Source organism: Tenrec ecaudatus, chromosome 4, assembly GCF_050624435.1.
Source record: "Tenrec ecaudatus isolate mTenEca1 chromosome 4, mTenEca1.hap1, whole genome shotgun sequence".
Classification (NCBI taxonomy): Eukaryota; Metazoa; Chordata; class Mammalia; order Afrosoricida; family Tenrecidae; genus Tenrec; species Tenrec ecaudatus.
This window is the reverse complement of record NC_134533.1, coordinates 200,283,184-200,302,443: the sequence shown is the minus strand read 5'-3', so window position 1 is coordinate 200,302,443 and position 19,260 is coordinate 200,283,184. Positions and strand designations below refer to the sequence as shown.

The following is a 19,260-nucleotide window of genomic DNA, read 5'->3' as shown; positions in this document are numbered from 1 at the left end:
CAGACAAAAAAAAGCCACTGACATACAGAATTTAAAATAGAAAAAAAAGAAAAACAAAACAAAAAGACAGCAAAAAAATTTTTTTTTGTTAGTAGTTCGAGGTCTGTTCGTTGGCCTTTAGAAGTATTTTCCGGATGAGTCTGGTGGGGTGCCACGTCCTGGCCCCAAAGTCCATCCTTTATACTCCCTCGGGATATCCTTGCTCTGCTTCCCCCGCTGCTCCATTGCACGCCCCCAGTGTTTGCTCAGTGTGGTAGTGTCAGTTCAGTCGCACATCCCCCACTGTGTCTCAAGTGCTGTCCCATGTAGGGCCATGGATCAGTGCAGGATGTCGCATCTCACTGTGGGCCCAGCTGTATGGTCCTCTCTGTACAATGGGCCTTTCGAGCCAGGCTATCGTCCTCTGAGCTTGGTGGCCCAGGTGTGCTCCGCTCCGTTCTTCCTCCTTCCTTTGCTTCAGCTTCCTTCTGGGTGTTGTGTGGTGGGTCAGTTCCTTTCCCTCATCAGACGATCTGTTTTCATTTTCTGTGGTACTCCCTTCCATAGTGGGGGTCAGCTAATTCTGGTTGGGGCTGGCTTATAGTCCAGTCTTTTTGTGTAATCCTCCGTACTTTACGTTGCCCTCCTAGTTTGGTGTGTCATGGTGGGGTCCGTATGCATGTTCCAATTCTGTGGGGACACAACCAATACTCTCCCCCAGGTGGGTGAGTGCCCTGTTCCCCCCCCTCCCAGAAAGGAATTTTTTAATGTTGCACAGGAACCCTTGCTGTGCTGACCTACAAAATGCACTGAAAAATTGTGTTGTCAGTGAAATGTATAGGAGGTGTTCTCGTAAGGCACGAGGAAGGTTTAGTGATACAAACAAACAAGTGTATATGGTATGTGCAGTTAGTATAGCATTCTGTGGGTGACTATATAAATTAGAAGAAGAATTTCACTTATTGATCCATTCAGTAAATAATTGAATATAGAATATTAGCTAGGCACTTTTAGTGCTCAAGATTAACATTAAAGAATAAGATAATTTGTGGGTTTTTTTAATTTGTGTTCTTAATAATTGTGTGTGTGTGTGTGTGTGTGTGTGTGTGTGTGTGTGTGTGTGTGTAGGAGGAAACACAGCAGCCCTAAAGAAATAAAATAGATACTGAAAGCGAATTGGTTGAACTGAGGAAGCAGATCTTTTAGGCTTTTCTGAGGAGTTAAAATCATCTTGAAAACAACAACAAAAGAATCAACTTTAAAGTTGAAAGCAGCCATGTGAAAATAATTATGGTATTTTAGTGTGTAAATAAATGGCATTAATTTTAGTATACAAAAATCTTATTTCGAATGATGACAGAGGTGGCTTATCTGAGTTGGCTTCATTCATATTAACTCTATTGTAAAATCACTGTACTTTGTTTAAAAATTTTGCTCCAAGGACTGGCAATTATGAAACAACCTTTGGACTATGAGTCAGAGTGCCCCGATTCTGAGACTAACGTTGCCATTTCATTTTTGTGGAACCTGGACATGTTTAGGGTCTCACTTTTCTAATGTTCAGGATGACGAAGCAGAGTTTCTTATCATAGAAGCTTATTAAATATCAGAGACTGAGTATGTACTTACAGTCTGACGTGTTTTCATAAAGCTGACGTGTTACTGTTCTTTTCTTCCCCAAGTGGAGATGAAGAGTGGAACTTAAGAATTGCTTTTATGAAAACTCAGTGAAGAAACTGTAGGTGATACTAGTGTACATACAGGAATACAGAGGCAGAAGACAGTCAGAAATTACAGATTCTTAGAAAGTGTGCTACTGCCAGAAATAAGTTCTGCCACTTATGCCACTTAGTCTGCTGCTTTGTTAACGAGATTATGCAAAATATGGTAGATGGGAAAAATTGATTACATGCATGTAGGTTTCCCTCTCCTATCCAAAAGGAGAGTATTTCTAGATTCCCCAAAATTAAACCTACCAAATATCACCAAAGAAAAAAACAAAAAACCACACTCCTGCCTTCAGGTTGATTCCAGCTGTGGGATTCTAACCTGTAAGTGCTCAGTGCGGTTTCCAATCTTCACTGCAGCGAACTGCCCCATCTTTCCCTTATACAATGATGACAAGTCCAAAACACCAATCTTTGGTTTAGCAGCTGAGCACTTAAGTTACTGTGCCACCAGGGATCCCAAAAAACTTGTAACCCTGAAACAGGATTGGCATACAGTGTTTTCAGACCCAGCTGAAATGTGCTGAGCTGTGGAGAGTAGTTTCTAGGACAAGAGCATGGTAGCACCACTCACCCTGCTCAGGATGTACGCTGCCTCGCTAAGCTTCACTGTAGAACAGCTGCTTGAACATTAGTTTCATTGTTCACTTTTTCCAAGAAAGCAAAAATCCTCTTGGGGTTTTTCCCCTTAACAAAAGGAGGTGCTGATAGAGATACCTCATCATCAAATGTGATATAAAGCAGGTTTTCAGGAAGAAATGGGGGTGTACTACCCTCATGAGTAGGCTTCCTAAGAGGAATCTGTGGACAAATCAACAAAAGACAACGCATTTTTTCTGTAAATGTTTTATGCCCCCCCCATTTATATATTATATATGTATATGTATACAATTTTAATGTATAGTTATCTAATATGTTTTTGTTTGTTTTAGCAACCAGGATCCATTTTTATTTAAAGCCAAATATAGGTCACATTATGGAGAACAATCACAGTTGCCGTGTAAAGTCAGCTTAAAGCAATCCTGCTTCTTCCTCAAACTCATAATCCTTTTTATTTTTTGCAGGAGGTGTATCGAATCCCAAAGAAAAGTCAAACTGAAAAGGAGAACACACGTAGGTATTTCAGAAATATTTACCTATATGGCTTTTACAAATACTCTTTTGGAAATAAGCAGAGGTACCGTATGCATTTGTGTATGAGCCGAGTTTTTCAGCATATTTTTAATGCAGTATTTTGGGTAAAATTAGGTGCCTTGGCCGATATTCAGGTCGGCTTCTACTCGCCTGTATACGGTAACTTATAAGAACTGTACTTTCTATAACAAATGCAATTAGGCAGGAGGGATGGGAAAAAAGAGGAGTTGATGCCAAGAGCTCAATAGAAAATAAATGTCTAGAAAATAATGATGGCAACATATGTACAAATATGCTTCATAAAATTGATGTGTGGATTATTATAAGTTATAAGAGAGGTAAGAGCCCCCAATCAAATGATATTTTAATTTAAAAACATACAATTAGGTGATTGGGTAGCAATTGTACATTCTACTTGACATTATTGAAATTTGGAATGATATGATATTTGAGGGAGTACCCCAAAAAAATGATATTTTTTTCCCCAGAGGTATGCTTTTAATTTTTTTAAACAAAACAACCTTATCACATTCAAAGTACTTTATTACACTTAAAACATTTGTCAAATCTGCAATTCCATTGGAAACATTTTTCAAACGCATCTGTTTGGATGGCTGACAGCACAGCAGCTCCCTTGTTTTTTTCTTCACCTCTTCTACATCGTCAAATTGCTGTCCTTCATGTCCCTCTTCATTTGCAGAAATAAAAAGAAGTCGCGTGGAGCAAGGTCAAGTGAGTCAGGTGCGTGGGGCAAGAGAGGCATGCTGTTTTTTGGGTTTGTTTATTTTTGTTTTGTTTTTTGCCAAAAACGGATGCACTGAACTGTGTGAGCAGGTGCACTATTGTGGTGGCAAAACCAATCCCCTGTCTGCCACAAATCAGGCTTTTTTTTATCGCACACTGTTACACTATCTTTTCAGAACTTCTAAATAGCAAGCTTGATTAACAGTCTGACCTGGTGGAACGAACTTCAAATGCACTATTCCCTCACATCAAAAAAACACGAGCATCGTCTTGATCTTTGATTTCACCTGACAAGCTTTTTTGGGTAAGGTGACAATGGCGTCTTCCATTGGCTTGATTGATATTTGGTTTTGGAGTCGTAAGAATAGCACCATGTCTCATTACCAATAATAATCTTTGGGGGAGGGAGGTATCTGTGTTGCTTTGGAGCTGTTATTTCAAAGCATGGCATGTTTACATTCATTGCGTTTTTTCCTGGTCAATCAGAACCCAAAGCAAAAATTTCACAGTGACCCTTCTCATCCCCAAATCTTCTGTTAAAATTCATTGAACCGAGCTCCTGATAACTTTACCATTTCTTCAATGGTTTATCATCAGTCTTGGAGCACAAATGCACAAATTTTGTCAACCATTTGGGAAATTGATGGATGTCCAGAACCAAGTTTGTCATCAATCGACCTTTCACCTTTTTTGAAACACGAAAACCACTCGTACACCTGTTTTTCTCATAGAATTTTCCTTGTAAGCTGTGTTCAACCTCACAACAGTTTCTGCGGCCTTTTTACTAAACAAGAAACAAAATTTCACAGCTGCACACTTTTATTAAATCAACCATCACAAAAACGAGGTTTTAACAAAACTGCTTTTACGAAAAAATTCACTGTGACCAAAGCGAGCACCTTCCGAGCTAGCACCACTAGTTGCACCAAGTCAAAGTGAGTTGCTTGGTGCTTGCCTAGCAGGAAAGCTGTGTGCAAGAAAGCTCCACCTAGCGGCGCTTTTCCTGTGGTGGGTTTTTTTTTTTGGGGTACCCCTCGTATGTATTAAATCCCAATTAATATAAAAAGTGTGTGTGCATGTGATACAATTAGGTAAGTAAAAATTGATTTGAAAACCTGGAGGCATGCACTGTTTGGTTCTTTCTTGTACTGCGTCTGTTTTAGCTTTCCCTGAAAGTTGTGACCTCTTCATTTGTTCTTTTGTTCCTTAAATCTATATACTCTTAGAGGTCTGCTATAGGGTTTTACTGCTAGATGTTCACGTGCAAAAATCCACGTGTGCAAATTTTCCTTTGAGGAAAGTTCCAAACCTTCATCAGATTCTTAGGCCTCAGCTGACAGAGAGAAAAGAGCAGCGTGGCTGTGGGACCCCGGTTTCTTTTATCACTCAGTTTTCTGTTTCCCATGTAGTTCTTTAGTCATTTAGTCCGAGCTACAGCACCATTGATCGTGGTGGTCACTAGTGTCTTGAGCCCCACTAGCACTGACAGCATTACACTGTAGAAGCCACGTGAATTTATTGGCCCTTTCATTTATTTTGAAGAACATTTTCAATTTTAAATGGGTTTATTAGCTAAAGACCCAAGAAATTATCCTTGACTGCATTGTTGTAATCTTTTGAGTATTTTTTGTTTAGTTTCTTCGTATCCAGACATTCTTCCTTGAGGGCTGCAAAAATTTTTTTTCCTTAGGATGGTGGGAACAGGGACCTGGGGGTGCAGTGGGCTACTCGTTGAGCCTACCAGGAAAGGTGGTAGAGCTGTGCAGTGCTGATTAGTGAAACAGCTGTTGAGTTGATTATCAGAGCTAGTTTCTCTGGGTTCACTGAGTTGAATCCATTAGTAGGATCTGCAAACTTTGATACATATGTGAACATCTAGTAGTCTGCTAGAGTCCTGAGAAATGCAGGCATTGGTCTGTAATGGGTGACTTCTATTCAAGAGGCGCACCCTTCCTGTGCCGGTTATATTACTATCTCTTTCACATGTGGGATTCCCTAATCACAATCTCAGGGTTTTGGAATGAGTCTAATTCAACCTGGTTTCTGTGTCTTCCACCCCCACCCCCACCCCCCACCCCCAGTGTCAAACTATGAAAGAGCTTACAACTTAGGAAGAAGGTCATGGGTTATTTCAAAAGAGGAAGTGTAAAGTACTTTGTGAAATAGGTAGTCTAGCTCTGAAAATAAGCCTGAATCAATGAAATGACTTTTGCTTTATATGCTGTAGCTCAGAGTGAATGCAAGCTCTTTGTAAAATTCCTTTTCTTTTAAAATTTACTGCGATGTAATGAAGATAGGGCTTCATTTTAAGGAAATTAATATTGGGGACCACACATAGACTAGCAGGAAAACAGGATAGCAATCCTCGGCCGATCCAGTTAGAATAGGAGAGATACTGTGCTAATGTCTTATAATGTGGAGCAGCATATGATTTTAGATGAGTTATGTCAACTTCTCACTGATGAATGTTCATTTATGGTTTTAGATTAGTAATTGTTTCACAAAGACTTGGGTTGTTGGCTAACTAAAGTGACAATTACAAGGATGACACATGCAAACCTAACCTTGTTGGGCCTGGGGAACAACTGATAATAGCACAATTTTTTCTGAGGTATGAAAGAAGAAAAGCCAGTAAATATTTATGGGAAAATCTGCTTTGAGATATATCAAATATTTTATAAGAAATATTTTGTATATCAAATAGGTCTCTAAGAATAGAGCAGTTTGATTAATCTGATTGCAGTGCTGCCATACACAAAGCAGCACCATCGAGTACAAGTTAATTTTTATTTCAGTGTTGAGTAGTGGCATTTATTTCCAACCTAAGGCTTAAGGGAGGGGTGGTAGATGAAAAATAGGACTTAAGATAGCTTTTGGGAGCGGCGGTGATGAACGAGGGCAAGTGTGAGCACTATTCTAGGTAGAGACAATGAGTGAAAAAGGTTAGTGCCATCTTTACATAGAAGGTTGCTATTTTGTTGAAATATAACTGCTTGACTTTAATAATTTATTGAGTTCTTGCCTATGTGTTAAATATTCGCTTTTATGTCAGTTGATTTTTAATATTAATTATAAAGACATTTTTATAAAGTTTTTATGGGTAGGGTGCCAGGCTTGCTTTTCTAACCATTGTAAATACAGGATTACAGGGATAATTGTAGGGTGCGTTTTGAATAGGTAACCGGAATATCTCATACATGTTTCAGGTAATTTTCTCGCATTGGTGACGGCTTGAATAGGAATTTCAGCAGAGAAAGGAAGAAAAGGGCAGTCTCTATAGAAGGCTGTTTCAGGAAGTGGGGTATGCACACATCCACCCACACATGCATCACCTTTTTCTCACCAGATGTGACTGGGAAGATAGAGAGAGCCCCTAGGTTCATTTGCTGTATGGGTAGAAATTTTGTTAAATACTTACTGTACTATTATGATGATAGATAAAATTCTGCCAAGTAAACTTTTTTTACAAACCCCTTTTCAGTAGTAACTGAACGAGGAAGGGATGCTGTTGGCTTCAGAGATCAAACAGCTGCCCCAAAGACACCTAACAGGTCAAGAGAGAGAGACCCAGACAAGCAAACTCAAAACAAAGAGAAAAGGAAACGAAGGGGCTCCCTCTCACCACCCTCTTCTGCCTATGAACGGGGAACAAAAAGGCCAGATGACAGGTAAGTGCCTTATGCGAGGTACTCTCTTTTCTGAGCAGGTTCACAAGTGCCCAGCTCACATACAGGCTAATAAGCATCCAGCTTAACAGGCAATTCCTACTCGCCCTTTAATGCAGGACTTCCAGCAGTTCTCTTATGGCCAATGAGGTGAGAGAATTTTACATTATGAGTAACTGGAACGGGAAATATGGCTCAAAGCCATGGAATGGAAGACTGGAGAGAGGCCTTTCAGGAGCTTAAAACATGAGATTGGATTATTGGCAAGACCGTGGAGAGCTGCATACATTCAAAACTGAGGGACCAATTGCCATCTTTGGAGTTTTTTTTTTTGGTCTTTCTTTAATGCTACATAGATTTGCCCTCATTTTGAAGTCATTGAACCATCTCCTACTCTCAACAAATTCTTCATCCTTCGCTTGCTGCGCAAGCTTTTTAAGTAATTGGAAAAACTGCAAGCCTCTTCTCAAACTAAGACTAAATAAGAACTGTGTGCACTTGTTTTGAATGACCTGTGATTCGTAAAGACAGAGTTAGGAATATAACCTGAGGGCTGACTGGGGCACCACAGGATTTGATGAGTGAATCTGCTAAGACAAAAGAAATTGAGGCAACTTCTCTTTTGATAGTAATAACTGTGGAAAAGGCTAACAGTTAAGATGCACTTGAATGGCTTCTGAGAGCATGTAAATGCTGTTTGGGAACTTCGATTTGTTCTTTAACAGGGAAGAGGAGAGGAGGCTTGTTAAAATAAAATTCTTCAAAGATAGTTAATTTTTCAAAAATGAAAACTTGGATTTTTAATGAATATCATGAGGTCTGAGATTCTCTTGTCTTACTGGTGAAAAAAACAGGCCAAATGACTACTCACTAGGGGTTGTAAGCGTTTATTCTGGAGAAGTCATTTTTAAGTTAAATTTGCTTAAAAATTGAGAGGTAGTATTTATATAATGCAATTATATGAATTTTTTGGGGGGGGGTGGGGGATGTCCAGCCATGTAACAGGAGTTCTGGTGATAGTCTCTATTGTGCCAGGCTGCTAACTGAAACGGTGGTGGTACAAAGCCACCAGAGAGTGGCATTGATGATTGCTATCTCTGTCTAGTTAGGGCTTAACTATTTTTAATAAAGATTGACGTCTTTTTAAATCTTAATTTCTGTACAAAGACATTTTACTGTCTTATCAACTTCTTACTTCGTGATATGGCTAGGTTCCAAAGACCACACCATGATATGGAAATTGGAATTTAAACTGTCATAATTATGACATGTTGGAGATAAGTATATATGTTTCTAGAAATCTTAATTTTTGGTTACACTTTCCATTTGTTGCAAGTGTTTAGACAGTTTACTTTTCTATATTGGTTGCGTGTGTCATCATCATGCAAATTTTTTGTTTTAACAATTTGTACATTGTGTTTTGTAACCCACAGAAGGGTTACAAGGAAGGGAAGAAATAAGTAGGGTGTAGTATAGCACTGATGAAACACACATTCCTCTAGTTCCTGAATGCTTCCCCCCCCCCCCCTACCATGACCCAGTTCTAACTCACAAATCCGAGTACACACATTGGTATAGATAAGAGCCCTTGACACATGGAATTCAGGACAGATAAAACCCTCCGGAACAGTAGTAGGGTTAGCAATGAGGGTAAGGGGATGGTGGGAGATTTCTATTTACCCATCACAAGCCCACGCCCCAGGGGGATGAATAACAAAAAAATGTGAGTGAAGGGAGACAATGGACGGTATAAGACATGAAATAACAATAATATGTAATTGATCAAGGATTCATGAGTTTGGTGAGGGAGAGGGATAAAGAGGAGCTGATACCAAGGGCTCAAGTAGAAAGAAATTGTTTTGAAAATGGTGGCAACATGTACAAGTGTGCTTAATAAATTGAATGATGGATTGTCATAAGATTTGTAAGAGCCCCTCAATTAAATGAGAGATATATATATTTAAATTTTACTTGAAATTGCTCAACATTTTTTAAAAAACCCAGTGAAACAAGTATGAGCAATTGGGTATGCAACAATAAAAATTTGAATTATTAAAAAACAAAACAACTCATCTTTGAGAAATTGATTGCCAGACCTAAACCAAAACACCTGGATGGTTTTGAACCACCGACTTTTTCATTCGTCATTGAGCACTTAACCATTTGCACCACCCATAAGTACCACTTAAACTATACTTTTGATAGTGAAATTGTATCACAGTGTGGTTCACAATACTTTTTAATTTCTATTATGATTTTCAAAGTGTGTTTAAATGTGTTCAATTTCATTAATTGGTTTACATACCAGTTCTTGGGATTGTTAAAAGTCATTTTACTTGCTTTACAGTATTTAAATTTTTTTTCTTCAATGAGTTTATAACACTTTGTTTGCATTGCTCATCTTTAATAAGCTTATTTCATTTCATTTTTTATGAAATTATATAGCAAAATGTACTCTTTACAATATTTACCTGTATAATTCATTGACATCAATTACACCATTCAGGTTGTGTAATCATTCTTTCCCAAAATTATATCATAGCTTTATCATAAACTCACTACCCCAGGTTTCTTATCTAAGCTTTTAGGATACTGTTCACAGTTTGGTCGCTAAGAGATAATTCTATTAAAGAGCACATTGCTTTGGGCAACAATCTTCTGTTGAGATTTTTATTTTTCATTTTGCAATTTTTCTCCCTATTGATCTGAATGCTTCTATATACTCTGATCAGAGTGTTCAGTAACGGTAGCTGGGTACTATCCAGCTCTGTCTCTTGGCAAAGCAGGAGTTTCATTGAAGCAAACAGACATACATTCCATTTCCTTCTCTGGTCTTGACTGCCCTCCTTCCTCTGTTACTGTTAGCGTACTGTAGTACAGTATTAAATTTTATTTAATGAGCTTTGTAAAATGCACATGATTATATAGCCTCTACCACAATCATGATATAGAATACTTTTCTCACATCAGAAATATCTCCTGGGGGGGGGGGCGGGAAATCCCCTGTATCCTTGTATCCTCCCCAACACTTAGCTCTTGGTAATCAGTGATCTATTTTCTACTTTCCAGTTGTTGTTGGCTTTTTTTCCCAGAATGTTTTATACATGATATCATATAAAATACATTATTTGAATATGCCTTCTTTCTATCTTTTGTCTTCCATTACTTTTTTGTGGTGGAATTGTTTTTTAAGCCATCTGGTTTACGGAGCCTGGGTAACACTGATAGCGTTGGACTGATAAACACCAGACTAGCAGCTCATGTGCATCAGCTGTCCTGTGTGAAAAAGATAAGGATGTCTGCTCCCGTAAAGATGTGCAGCCCTGGAAACCCTACACAGAGTCACTCTGAGTCAGAATGGACGATGGCATTGGGCTTGGTGTTAGGTTTTGGCTTGACTTTCATTGTATTTTACTTTTAAGGTGTTTTGTTTGTATTTGTTCTGCTGTGTTGTGTGTTTAAATGGGTGTTTCTTTTACTTGTTCAGAATTCACTGAGCTTTTTAGACTTGAAGACACATTTGCAATTTACTAATTCTCTTCACATATAATTTTGTGTTTAACTATATAATAGGCCCTAGGGGCACTGGATTGGATTGATTACTTAGATTATTCTGTTGTGACATTTATCACTAATCTATGCAGAAATTATGTCTTCATTCACTGTAACACAATGAACATTGGAGATCCCAACATAAAAGCTAAGACCTTAACAATCATACATTTATTACTGGAGGTCACATCTTGAATCCTGTATTCATTATTTCATTTTTTCTTTTTTTAAGGTTTTAAACTTTCTGTACTTAGAAAGTATTTTCACTTGTTCTTATACTGCTAAGATTTACCCATATTATGTCTTTTAAGCTTACTCACATTCGCAACTGTATAATACTTTGTTACACAAATATATCAGTGGAGTCATTCATTCTCCTATTAATAGTCATTCAGGTTTCATAGATTTCTACGCTTTAAAAATAGTGCTGCTATGAATACTCTGAGGCATTGTATTATGTATATGCATGAGATTCAATAGACATCTGGGGTAGAATTACTTTTTCCTCTTTTCATACATATGTAATAACATTTTAAGTGAAGTCGTGTTTCTTTGAACTTTTATTTGTGAAAATTTACTGAAGTTAAATTTCAAGTACTCTCATAGAGACAGTTTGCATTTTTTTCACCTCGTTGAGACCTCAAAAGAAATTTATAGCTTGGGAGTGTTTAAGCCACACTTTTTGTGTGTGGTTTTGATCAATATTACGCTTTTGTCCGTGAAATTTTTTATTAATTGTTAACCTCCTGACAGTGAAGCCTCTTGAAATTAGTTTTCACTGATTGTTTTTGTCAAGGGGCTTTCCTAGGAGTTTGACTCGCAGTGTCAGAGCTCAGAGTTTCCTGTGGGTCTACTGGGTTCTTCTCAAAACCATTACAGTATGGTGTTAGGCTCATTCAAATACTTGGTAGTGGTCACAGAAGTGTGACTATGACTATCTCCATACACACCTTTTATTTAACCTTCTCGTTGATATTTGTTATAAATGGGTATGGTGAAATATACATCAAATTTGGTAAACTCTGTTAGTGTTTGTTGTTGTATTTTTAATTTCAAAATTTACAGTTACAAAACTTAAGTATAAAGAAGAATCTATTTAGTACGTCACATAATTTGAAGTTCTAGAATCTTAAGACCAGAGATGACATTAAGGTTTCCATCTTAATGGTAGTACCCCTGAGGTTTTGTCCTATCTGTAGGCCTACGGCATTTGGACTGATTCTCTAACTAGTGGCAAATTGGAATTAGTCGAGGTAGTGATGTACTCATCAGCCATATAGCACTTAATCAGTGCTTTCGTTTTAGCTATAATTTAGGGGAGGAACTTTTTATGACCCTCTTGATGTTTTGGGTTTTTTTTCTTTCTAGATATGACACACCAACTTCTAAAAAGAAAGTCCGAATTAAAGACCGCAATAAACTTTCTACAGAGGAGCGTCGGAAGTTGTTTGAGCAAGAGGTGGCTCAGCGGGAAGCTCAGAAGCAACAACAGCAGATGCAGAACTTGGGGATGACGTCCCCCCTGCCCTATGACTCTCTTGGCTATAATGCCACGCATCACCCCTTTGCTGGCTACCCACCAGGCTACCCCATGCAGGCATACGTGGATCCCAGCAACCCTAATGCTGGAAAGGTGCTCCTACCCACACCCAGCATAGACCCTGTGTGTTCACCTGCTTCTTATGATCACTCTCAGCCCTTGGTGGGACATTCTGCAGAACCCATTGCTGCCCCTCCCCCCGTGCCTGTGGTGCCACATGTGTCAGCTCCTGTGGAAGTTTCCAGTTCACAGTACGTAGCCCAGAATGATGGTGTAGTGCACCAAGACTCCAGTGTCACTGTCTTGCCAGTGCCAGCCCCAGGCACAGTCCAGGGACAGAATTACGGTGTTTGGGATTCAAACCAGCAGTCTCAGTCTATCAGCAGTGTCCAGCAACAGTACTCTCCTGCACAATCTCAAGCAACCATATATTATCAAGGTCAGACATGCCCAACTGTCTACAGTGTGACATCACCTTACTCACAGACAACGTCACCAATTGTACAGGTAACTAATTTTGGAACTAGCTTTGTCAGTCTGTTCATGGGGTGTTAAATTTCTTGTAGGTTTGCGGAGGTGGGGCTGGAACCCTGTTATTAAACAACTTTCAGACATTCACCCAATTTTCATTTTTTTATAATGTCCTAAAAATTAATCATTGTATCTTTTATTATGAAAAGAATTGCCCCCAAACTTAGGAGATTAAAGCAGCAAATATTTATTATCTCACCATTTCCAGGAAGTCAGAAGCCGCTTAGCTGAGTGTCTCTGACTTAGGATCTTTCATGAAGTTGCAACCAGGCTGTTAGATGGGACTAAGGACAGAACTTTGAATGAAGGATTTACTCTCAGCTCACTCATGTGGTTGTCAGCAAGCCTCACTTCCTCTCCATGTGGCCTTCTCAGTGGGCCTGCTAGCTTCTCCCAAGTAATGCCGGACAGACAGCAGAGACAGACTAGGACAGAAGCTGCACTCTCTTTCATAGCCTAATCTTGGAAGTGACGGTCCCTTCACTTCTGCACTATTCTGTTGGTCACATAGACCAACCTTGGTTCAATATGTGAATAGCAGGCGATGGTGACCACTAGTATCTTCATGGAAGCTTAGCTTCCATATTGTACAAGCAGAATAATATGGTGCCTTTTGGATAACTCCTCTCCTTTTTAAGTATAGACAGGGAATTACTGTATACAGTTTGCTCTTCTATATTCTCGCCAAGATAGTACCCTTTGTCCTGGTAATTGAGCCTGGCTTTGTTCTTTCTCTAAAACCAGTTTGTATATTATTTGTCTTATGCCCTGCTTGTTTATCTTCATAGAATGTAGTACAGTGATTTTAATACACTGAACTTGAGGATACTGCTTTGGTAAGAAATGATGTTAAGCTTAAAAACTAGACACATTTGTAGCAACTTTCTTTTTTTGGTAAAGCAAAACAATACATTTTAAGTTAAAAAAAAAAAAGAATGTAAGCAGCAATATCCTTACCACATTACTCTGTCTCCTCTATCACTATCTTTCAAAAAAGTAATTTTTTAAATTATAGAAACCTTTATTAGATAAAAATAACAAAATACAAAGATATTTGTTTCTTGACAAAGTCTCCAGCTATGTCTATACACTTCTGAACGTGATATTTTTGTTTTTGTTTTTAAGGTAAATATTTTTTGAATGATATTTTCATGGGTATCCAACAGTAATATTGACTTTTATTAGTCTTTTTACTAGGAAACGGTATCAAAAATTTGTTGAACTAATCTTACAAATCCCTGCCTTAATTCCTGAAACCCTAAGTATATTAATTACATTGAATTTGTGTGTGTGTGTGTGTTTTCAATCACTGTCTTGGGGGTTCGTACAACTTATCACAATCCGTACATACATCCATTGTCTCAAGTACACTTGTACATATGTTGCCATCATTGTTTTCAAAGCATTTTATCTCCACCTGAGCCCTTGTCAGTACATTGAGTTTTTATGATTTGTTTAACCATATGTATTTGTGATTTTGAAGACTTTACATTTTTTTACCCACATTTTCTCACTTAACATTATTCAAGTATTTTTCCAAATCTCTCTGTGTGTAGGTGTGTAATATTTAATTTCATTAAGTTATTTTTTTCCTCTGTCAGTCATTTCAATGGAAAAATTTTTTTAAGTATAGATAGCATTCTTTTCCCTTTTTTTAAGAGTCTCGGACATTTAATAGCATGCAGTTCCTTCATAAGACAAGGTCGAAGTGAGTCACAGACTAAAGCCTTTAGAAAAGAAACACTCATCTGCTCAGTGGGTGGGCAGGTGGGCTGCAGACTGGCAGAGGACTGTCTCAGTAGGCTGGAAGGCTCTAACAGGCCAGATAATTGGTTGGTGGGCACCTCTGGGCTGAGCATTTGGAGGGGTCTGGTATTCAAGACCATGTCAGGAATGTCACAAGTCACCTGCCAGGAAGGTTAGCAGATAGCGGCTGACATGCCTCTCAATGATGGCAGGAGAGAAGCCAAGGACATGCTGTGATTTGGGCAGGACCTCGAGGTCTGGAGGACAGCAGTACATGAACAGGGCCAGTCCCAAAGCCGCACTAAGGCAGACCAGGAAGCCAGGTGTCCCATGTCACTGAGCTCCCATCTCTTCATGCCTGTGTCTAGATTTGTGCCATCTGAGTTCTTCTGTCATGGTGGCAACTGCTTTGCCTAGCTCTGCCATTCCGGGAGGAGCTGTGCCGTGCTTTGTCCGGCTCGGTCACCTGCGGCCGGGAATGATGCCTTGCAATATGCCCGCGCCCACCACGTTGGTTAGCGCGCTGCCTGGGCCCACGCCTGGCCTGCCCAAGATAGGCGCCTCTATTGAGCATTCTTATATTTAGGTTTTTCTTTTGGTATTGGGGTTAAATGAATGTTTTATAGACAAGTAAGAAGATGAACATTAATTGGTCATTGGGTATAAATTTTCTTTGTATATGATTTTGGGTTTTTTATAGGTTTAAAACAAAGATCCTTGGTGGCACCAGGGGTTAAGCATTGGGTTGCTCGTTGGAAGGTCAGCTGGACTGCCCCAGAAACCATAGTCCTGTGCCCTGGTAGGGCAGCTAGATGTAACAATGGACTAGATGTTCACTGGGTGGTAGAATGTTTCTTAGGTTGTAAACAAATTTCTTCTTAGGTCCTCACTTCTATGCATTGCCATATTCTTTCTTGCACTAAGCCAATAGCTTTAAGTTTTCCCTAGACAGAAGGGAAATGAAATTTCTGTCCCTTTCCTATTATTAAAATACTGCTCCAAAAATACTATTAAGAGCAGAGCAGCAACCATTAAAGACAGCCATTAAATACTCCTCAGTAGAGAGTGCACTGGTCATTTAATAGTCTTACAAAGTGCAATTCATTTTTTTTTTCATCCCAGTGAGCACAGTATTTCTCTTGGGTTTAATCATTAACCTTTAAAGACTCAAATGTCACAATCCCCCTTGCTTCCAGTGTTCCAGTGTCTCCTATAAAAGAATCTTTTATTGATTCCCTAATCCTACTTAGTGTGAGAGTAGTAGATAAGTGGAGTATGGTGATTCCTACTCACCTTCCTTTCCCCTTTATGATATTAATTGATAGAGACTGTTGGATTTTGGATAGCGAAAAGCAGATATATCATCAGCGTCTGTTGGGAGTCTTCACCCGTCATTCACTGAGTGTTCTTGAGACATGTGCTTTGTCTCAAGACATTACCTCAAAACTTTGTGGGAAGATTCTATGATCTTTTAAAAAATAGTTGCTTAGAATTATTTTAATATTTTATAATATATTTATTATTACTTAAAATAACTATTGCTTTAATATTTTATTAAACTACTATATGTGATATTTTAATATTTAATGTTTATTTTTTTATTTGCTGATACCTTTGAATAGTATCATTTTCTCTTTAATTTTAATGCTTCTGTTGACATATAACTAATATCACAAAATTCATTGGTTTTAAACGTATAAAAAGAGTTGTGCAGTCATCATAACCAATTTCAGAACATTTTTTCTGTCTTGTATGCATTATTTATTATTAATATCTCCTTATTTCCCCTCAACAGCCCCTGCCATACCCCTAAGAATCTACCAATCCATTTACTATTTGTACAGATTTACCTGGTTGTGTTTAGTTATTTATATTTTTTTATCCAAAATGTGATTGTTGGGATGGTTTCCAACTCATGTTGATTCTCGGGGTCTTTAGTGCTGTTTCTGTCTGAGGAAGCCTTGATATTAGTAGGGTATGAAATAAACCTGGTCACTGTCATCCATTTGGCATGACACAAAGATCAGTGCTATGAGATGAGGCCCTGAAATTATGTATTCAAGTCCCCAAATCACTCAAGCCACCATGGGCTACTCTGAGACCTCACAATGTGATAACCTAGACAGTGGAGTAGTATGTAACATGATACAATATCAATTTGTGTGTGTAGGTTTGTACATCTACGCCTCTGAGTGTTTTTGTGTTTCAGTAGCCTTGACACTTAGAGCAAATGCATCACTGGAAGATGCTTGTTTTATTTTTTTATCAAAGTTGCATAGTACAGAGTTATACTAAATTAGATCTCAAGAATTGAATGCTTTGATTAAAATTTTTCACATAAAGTTTACTCGGTTACCAAGAGATTTTTCTCTTAAGTGGAGACAGAACAGTGTACTGGATCTTCTTAGATTTCTCATATAATACCCATCAGAAGTTACATATGAAAATATTTTTAGACTGGGTTTATATTTAAAAATTAGCTTTTGTATAATTTGAAGTCAGTTATGGAGGCACGTTGGAGACAGTCTCCTAATTAGATTTGGGCAGTGATACTTAGAAATGCCTCACAAGTGGATACCGATACATCTTCTGCTTTGTTGAAGTTGGACTGCAAAGCAGTTTCCCCTTTCTTTTCATTTAAGTTTATTTAGTAACCTCTGTTAAGATTGTAGACCTTTTTCCTTTCCTTTTTTTTTGATAAGTAGATAGTGTTTTCACTAGCCTGCAGTGGTCACTTGGCTGGCACTGGGAAAGATATAGTGTAGAACTTTTGAAAAATGATCATTCTTCCTTTGGGAGTTCTTCTTCCCCTCCCCCGCCCCCTCCCTTTTCTTTTTACAGTTTGATTTTTAAACAATGTATCTCCACATCAGTTCTTTTTATTCAGTGTAGTCCAACAATGATGTTACTGTTCAGACATTTTTAGCCTCTCCTTTAGAAATTATTTCCAATGTGTGGTGCGTTCTTTGTGATGGCAAATCATCATCCTTTAAACCAATTTTGCTGTTTAGAAACAGCTACATTTTGCCTCAAGTCTTTCTAGTGACTAGGGAATGAACAAGCTGGGTGATTTCATTTTAACCTAGAAGCTGTCTCAACAGCCAACATTTGGAGCCAGTCTAAGCTAAAGAAGCCAAGGTTTTTAATCCACACTAATTAAATCCTTCCCTGGTCTGCATTATGGGCCTGACTGAATCATCTGGCCTTGTCAGACAAGTTTCTCATGAACATAAAATAGTTAAGGAGCCTGGTGGCACTTTCAGGCAAGCATTGGACTGCTAACTACATGGCTGGCAGTTTAAACACATCAGCAACTTTGTGGGGGAAAGCTGAGGTTGTCTACATATACAGATTTATAGCCTCCAAACTGTCTGGGGTTACTATGAGTCGGAATCAACTCAGTGACGGTGTTGCCAGAGGCCAAAGAAATTTTAGCCTTTAAAATATTAGCAGCTTTATGATAGAGAGCTGGATTTTTTACTACTTGGTCACTCTGGGAATGGCGTTTTACTCTGGGTCTGGTTTTCCTTAGTCTTTATTTTGATCTCGCTTTTGCTTAAAGGGGGATGGGGAATCAGAATACTAAGTATTTATCAATAAATATGTGAAATGTAATTATGAAACCTAGTCTGCATAAGTGAAGATGATGACAGTAACAGTTGTTTAACTATCTTTATTCTAATATGCTTCCCTTCCCTCCAGTGCCTTTTTGTTATTTGACTATCTCCTTTTGTACGGATATTTATTTCACTGTTACCTGGATAACCATCAAAAAATGGTTTTTGGTTTCCTCAGACTTTGGGATAAGGGTTTTGTTGGAGAGATAATACTTGTGTTTACATTTCTGAGGCTGCATAGATCCCCCATCTTGCAACCAAATTCTTGTAAAGGCAATTATGGTGTACATATTTTTCCCCCTCAGGGTTTGTCAATAAGTACTCATCCCCACACCTCCTAGGTTGCTACACTGACTGAGTCAGATCTTTGGGAGCACTTTTGTTTTTATTGGTCTCATTTGAAATTACTGTATTTTGTATTTTGAGTCCTTATCAATAATACTTCTTAATCATTAATTTTACTTGGGAGAATCTGAGCTCATAGAATAATTTGTTTAAAATTTATCCTTAAGTGTATATTCAGTTCCATAGCATTCATCAAGTCTTAAGACAACAAAGATGTTTTTCAGGCTTTTGTCACATCTTTTTTTTTAATCATTTTATTGGGGGTTTGTACAACTCTTACCACAATGTATACATCCATCCATTGTGTGTCAAGCACATTTGTACATTTGTCGCCACCGTCATTCTCAAAACATTTGCTTTCTACTTGAGCCCTTGGTATCAGCTCCTCATTTTCCCCTCCCCTCTTTCCTCCCTCCCTCATGAACCCTTGATAACTTATAAATTATTATTTTGTCATGTCTTACGCTGTCGGAAGTCTCCCTTCACCCAATTTTCTGTTGTCCGTCCCCCAGGGAGGAGGTTATATGTAGGTCCTTGTGATTTCCTTGTGTTGTTCCCCTTTCTACTCCATCCTCCCTCCACCCTCCCGGCATCGCCACTCTCACCATTGGTCCTGAGGAGTTCATCTGTCCTGGATTCCCTGTGTTTCCAGCTCTTCTCTGTACCAGTGTACGTGCTCT

General features: G+C 38.5%; 1 protein-coding gene across 2 annotated transcripts in view; it reads left to right on the top strand.

Annotated features, from left to right (window-relative positions):
- Positions 1-19,260, top strand: part of SETD2 (SET domain containing 2, histone lysine methyltransferase) — a 121,222-nt gene that overhangs the window by 84,830 nt on the left and 17,132 nt on the right. Inside the window, exons 13-15 of one of the 2 annotated variants that reach the window (XM_075547238.1) lie at positions 2,771-2,819; positions 7,069-7,252; positions 12,170-12,848. In XM_075547238.1, coding sequence (XP_075403353.1) covers positions 2,771-2,819; positions 7,069-7,252; positions 12,170-12,848 — 912 coding nt within the window. Of the gene's footprint in view, positions 1-2,770; positions 2,820-7,065; positions 7,253-12,169; positions 12,849-19,260 lie in introns of both variants that reach the window. The other variant, XM_075547237.1, reaches the window with a different exon arrangement.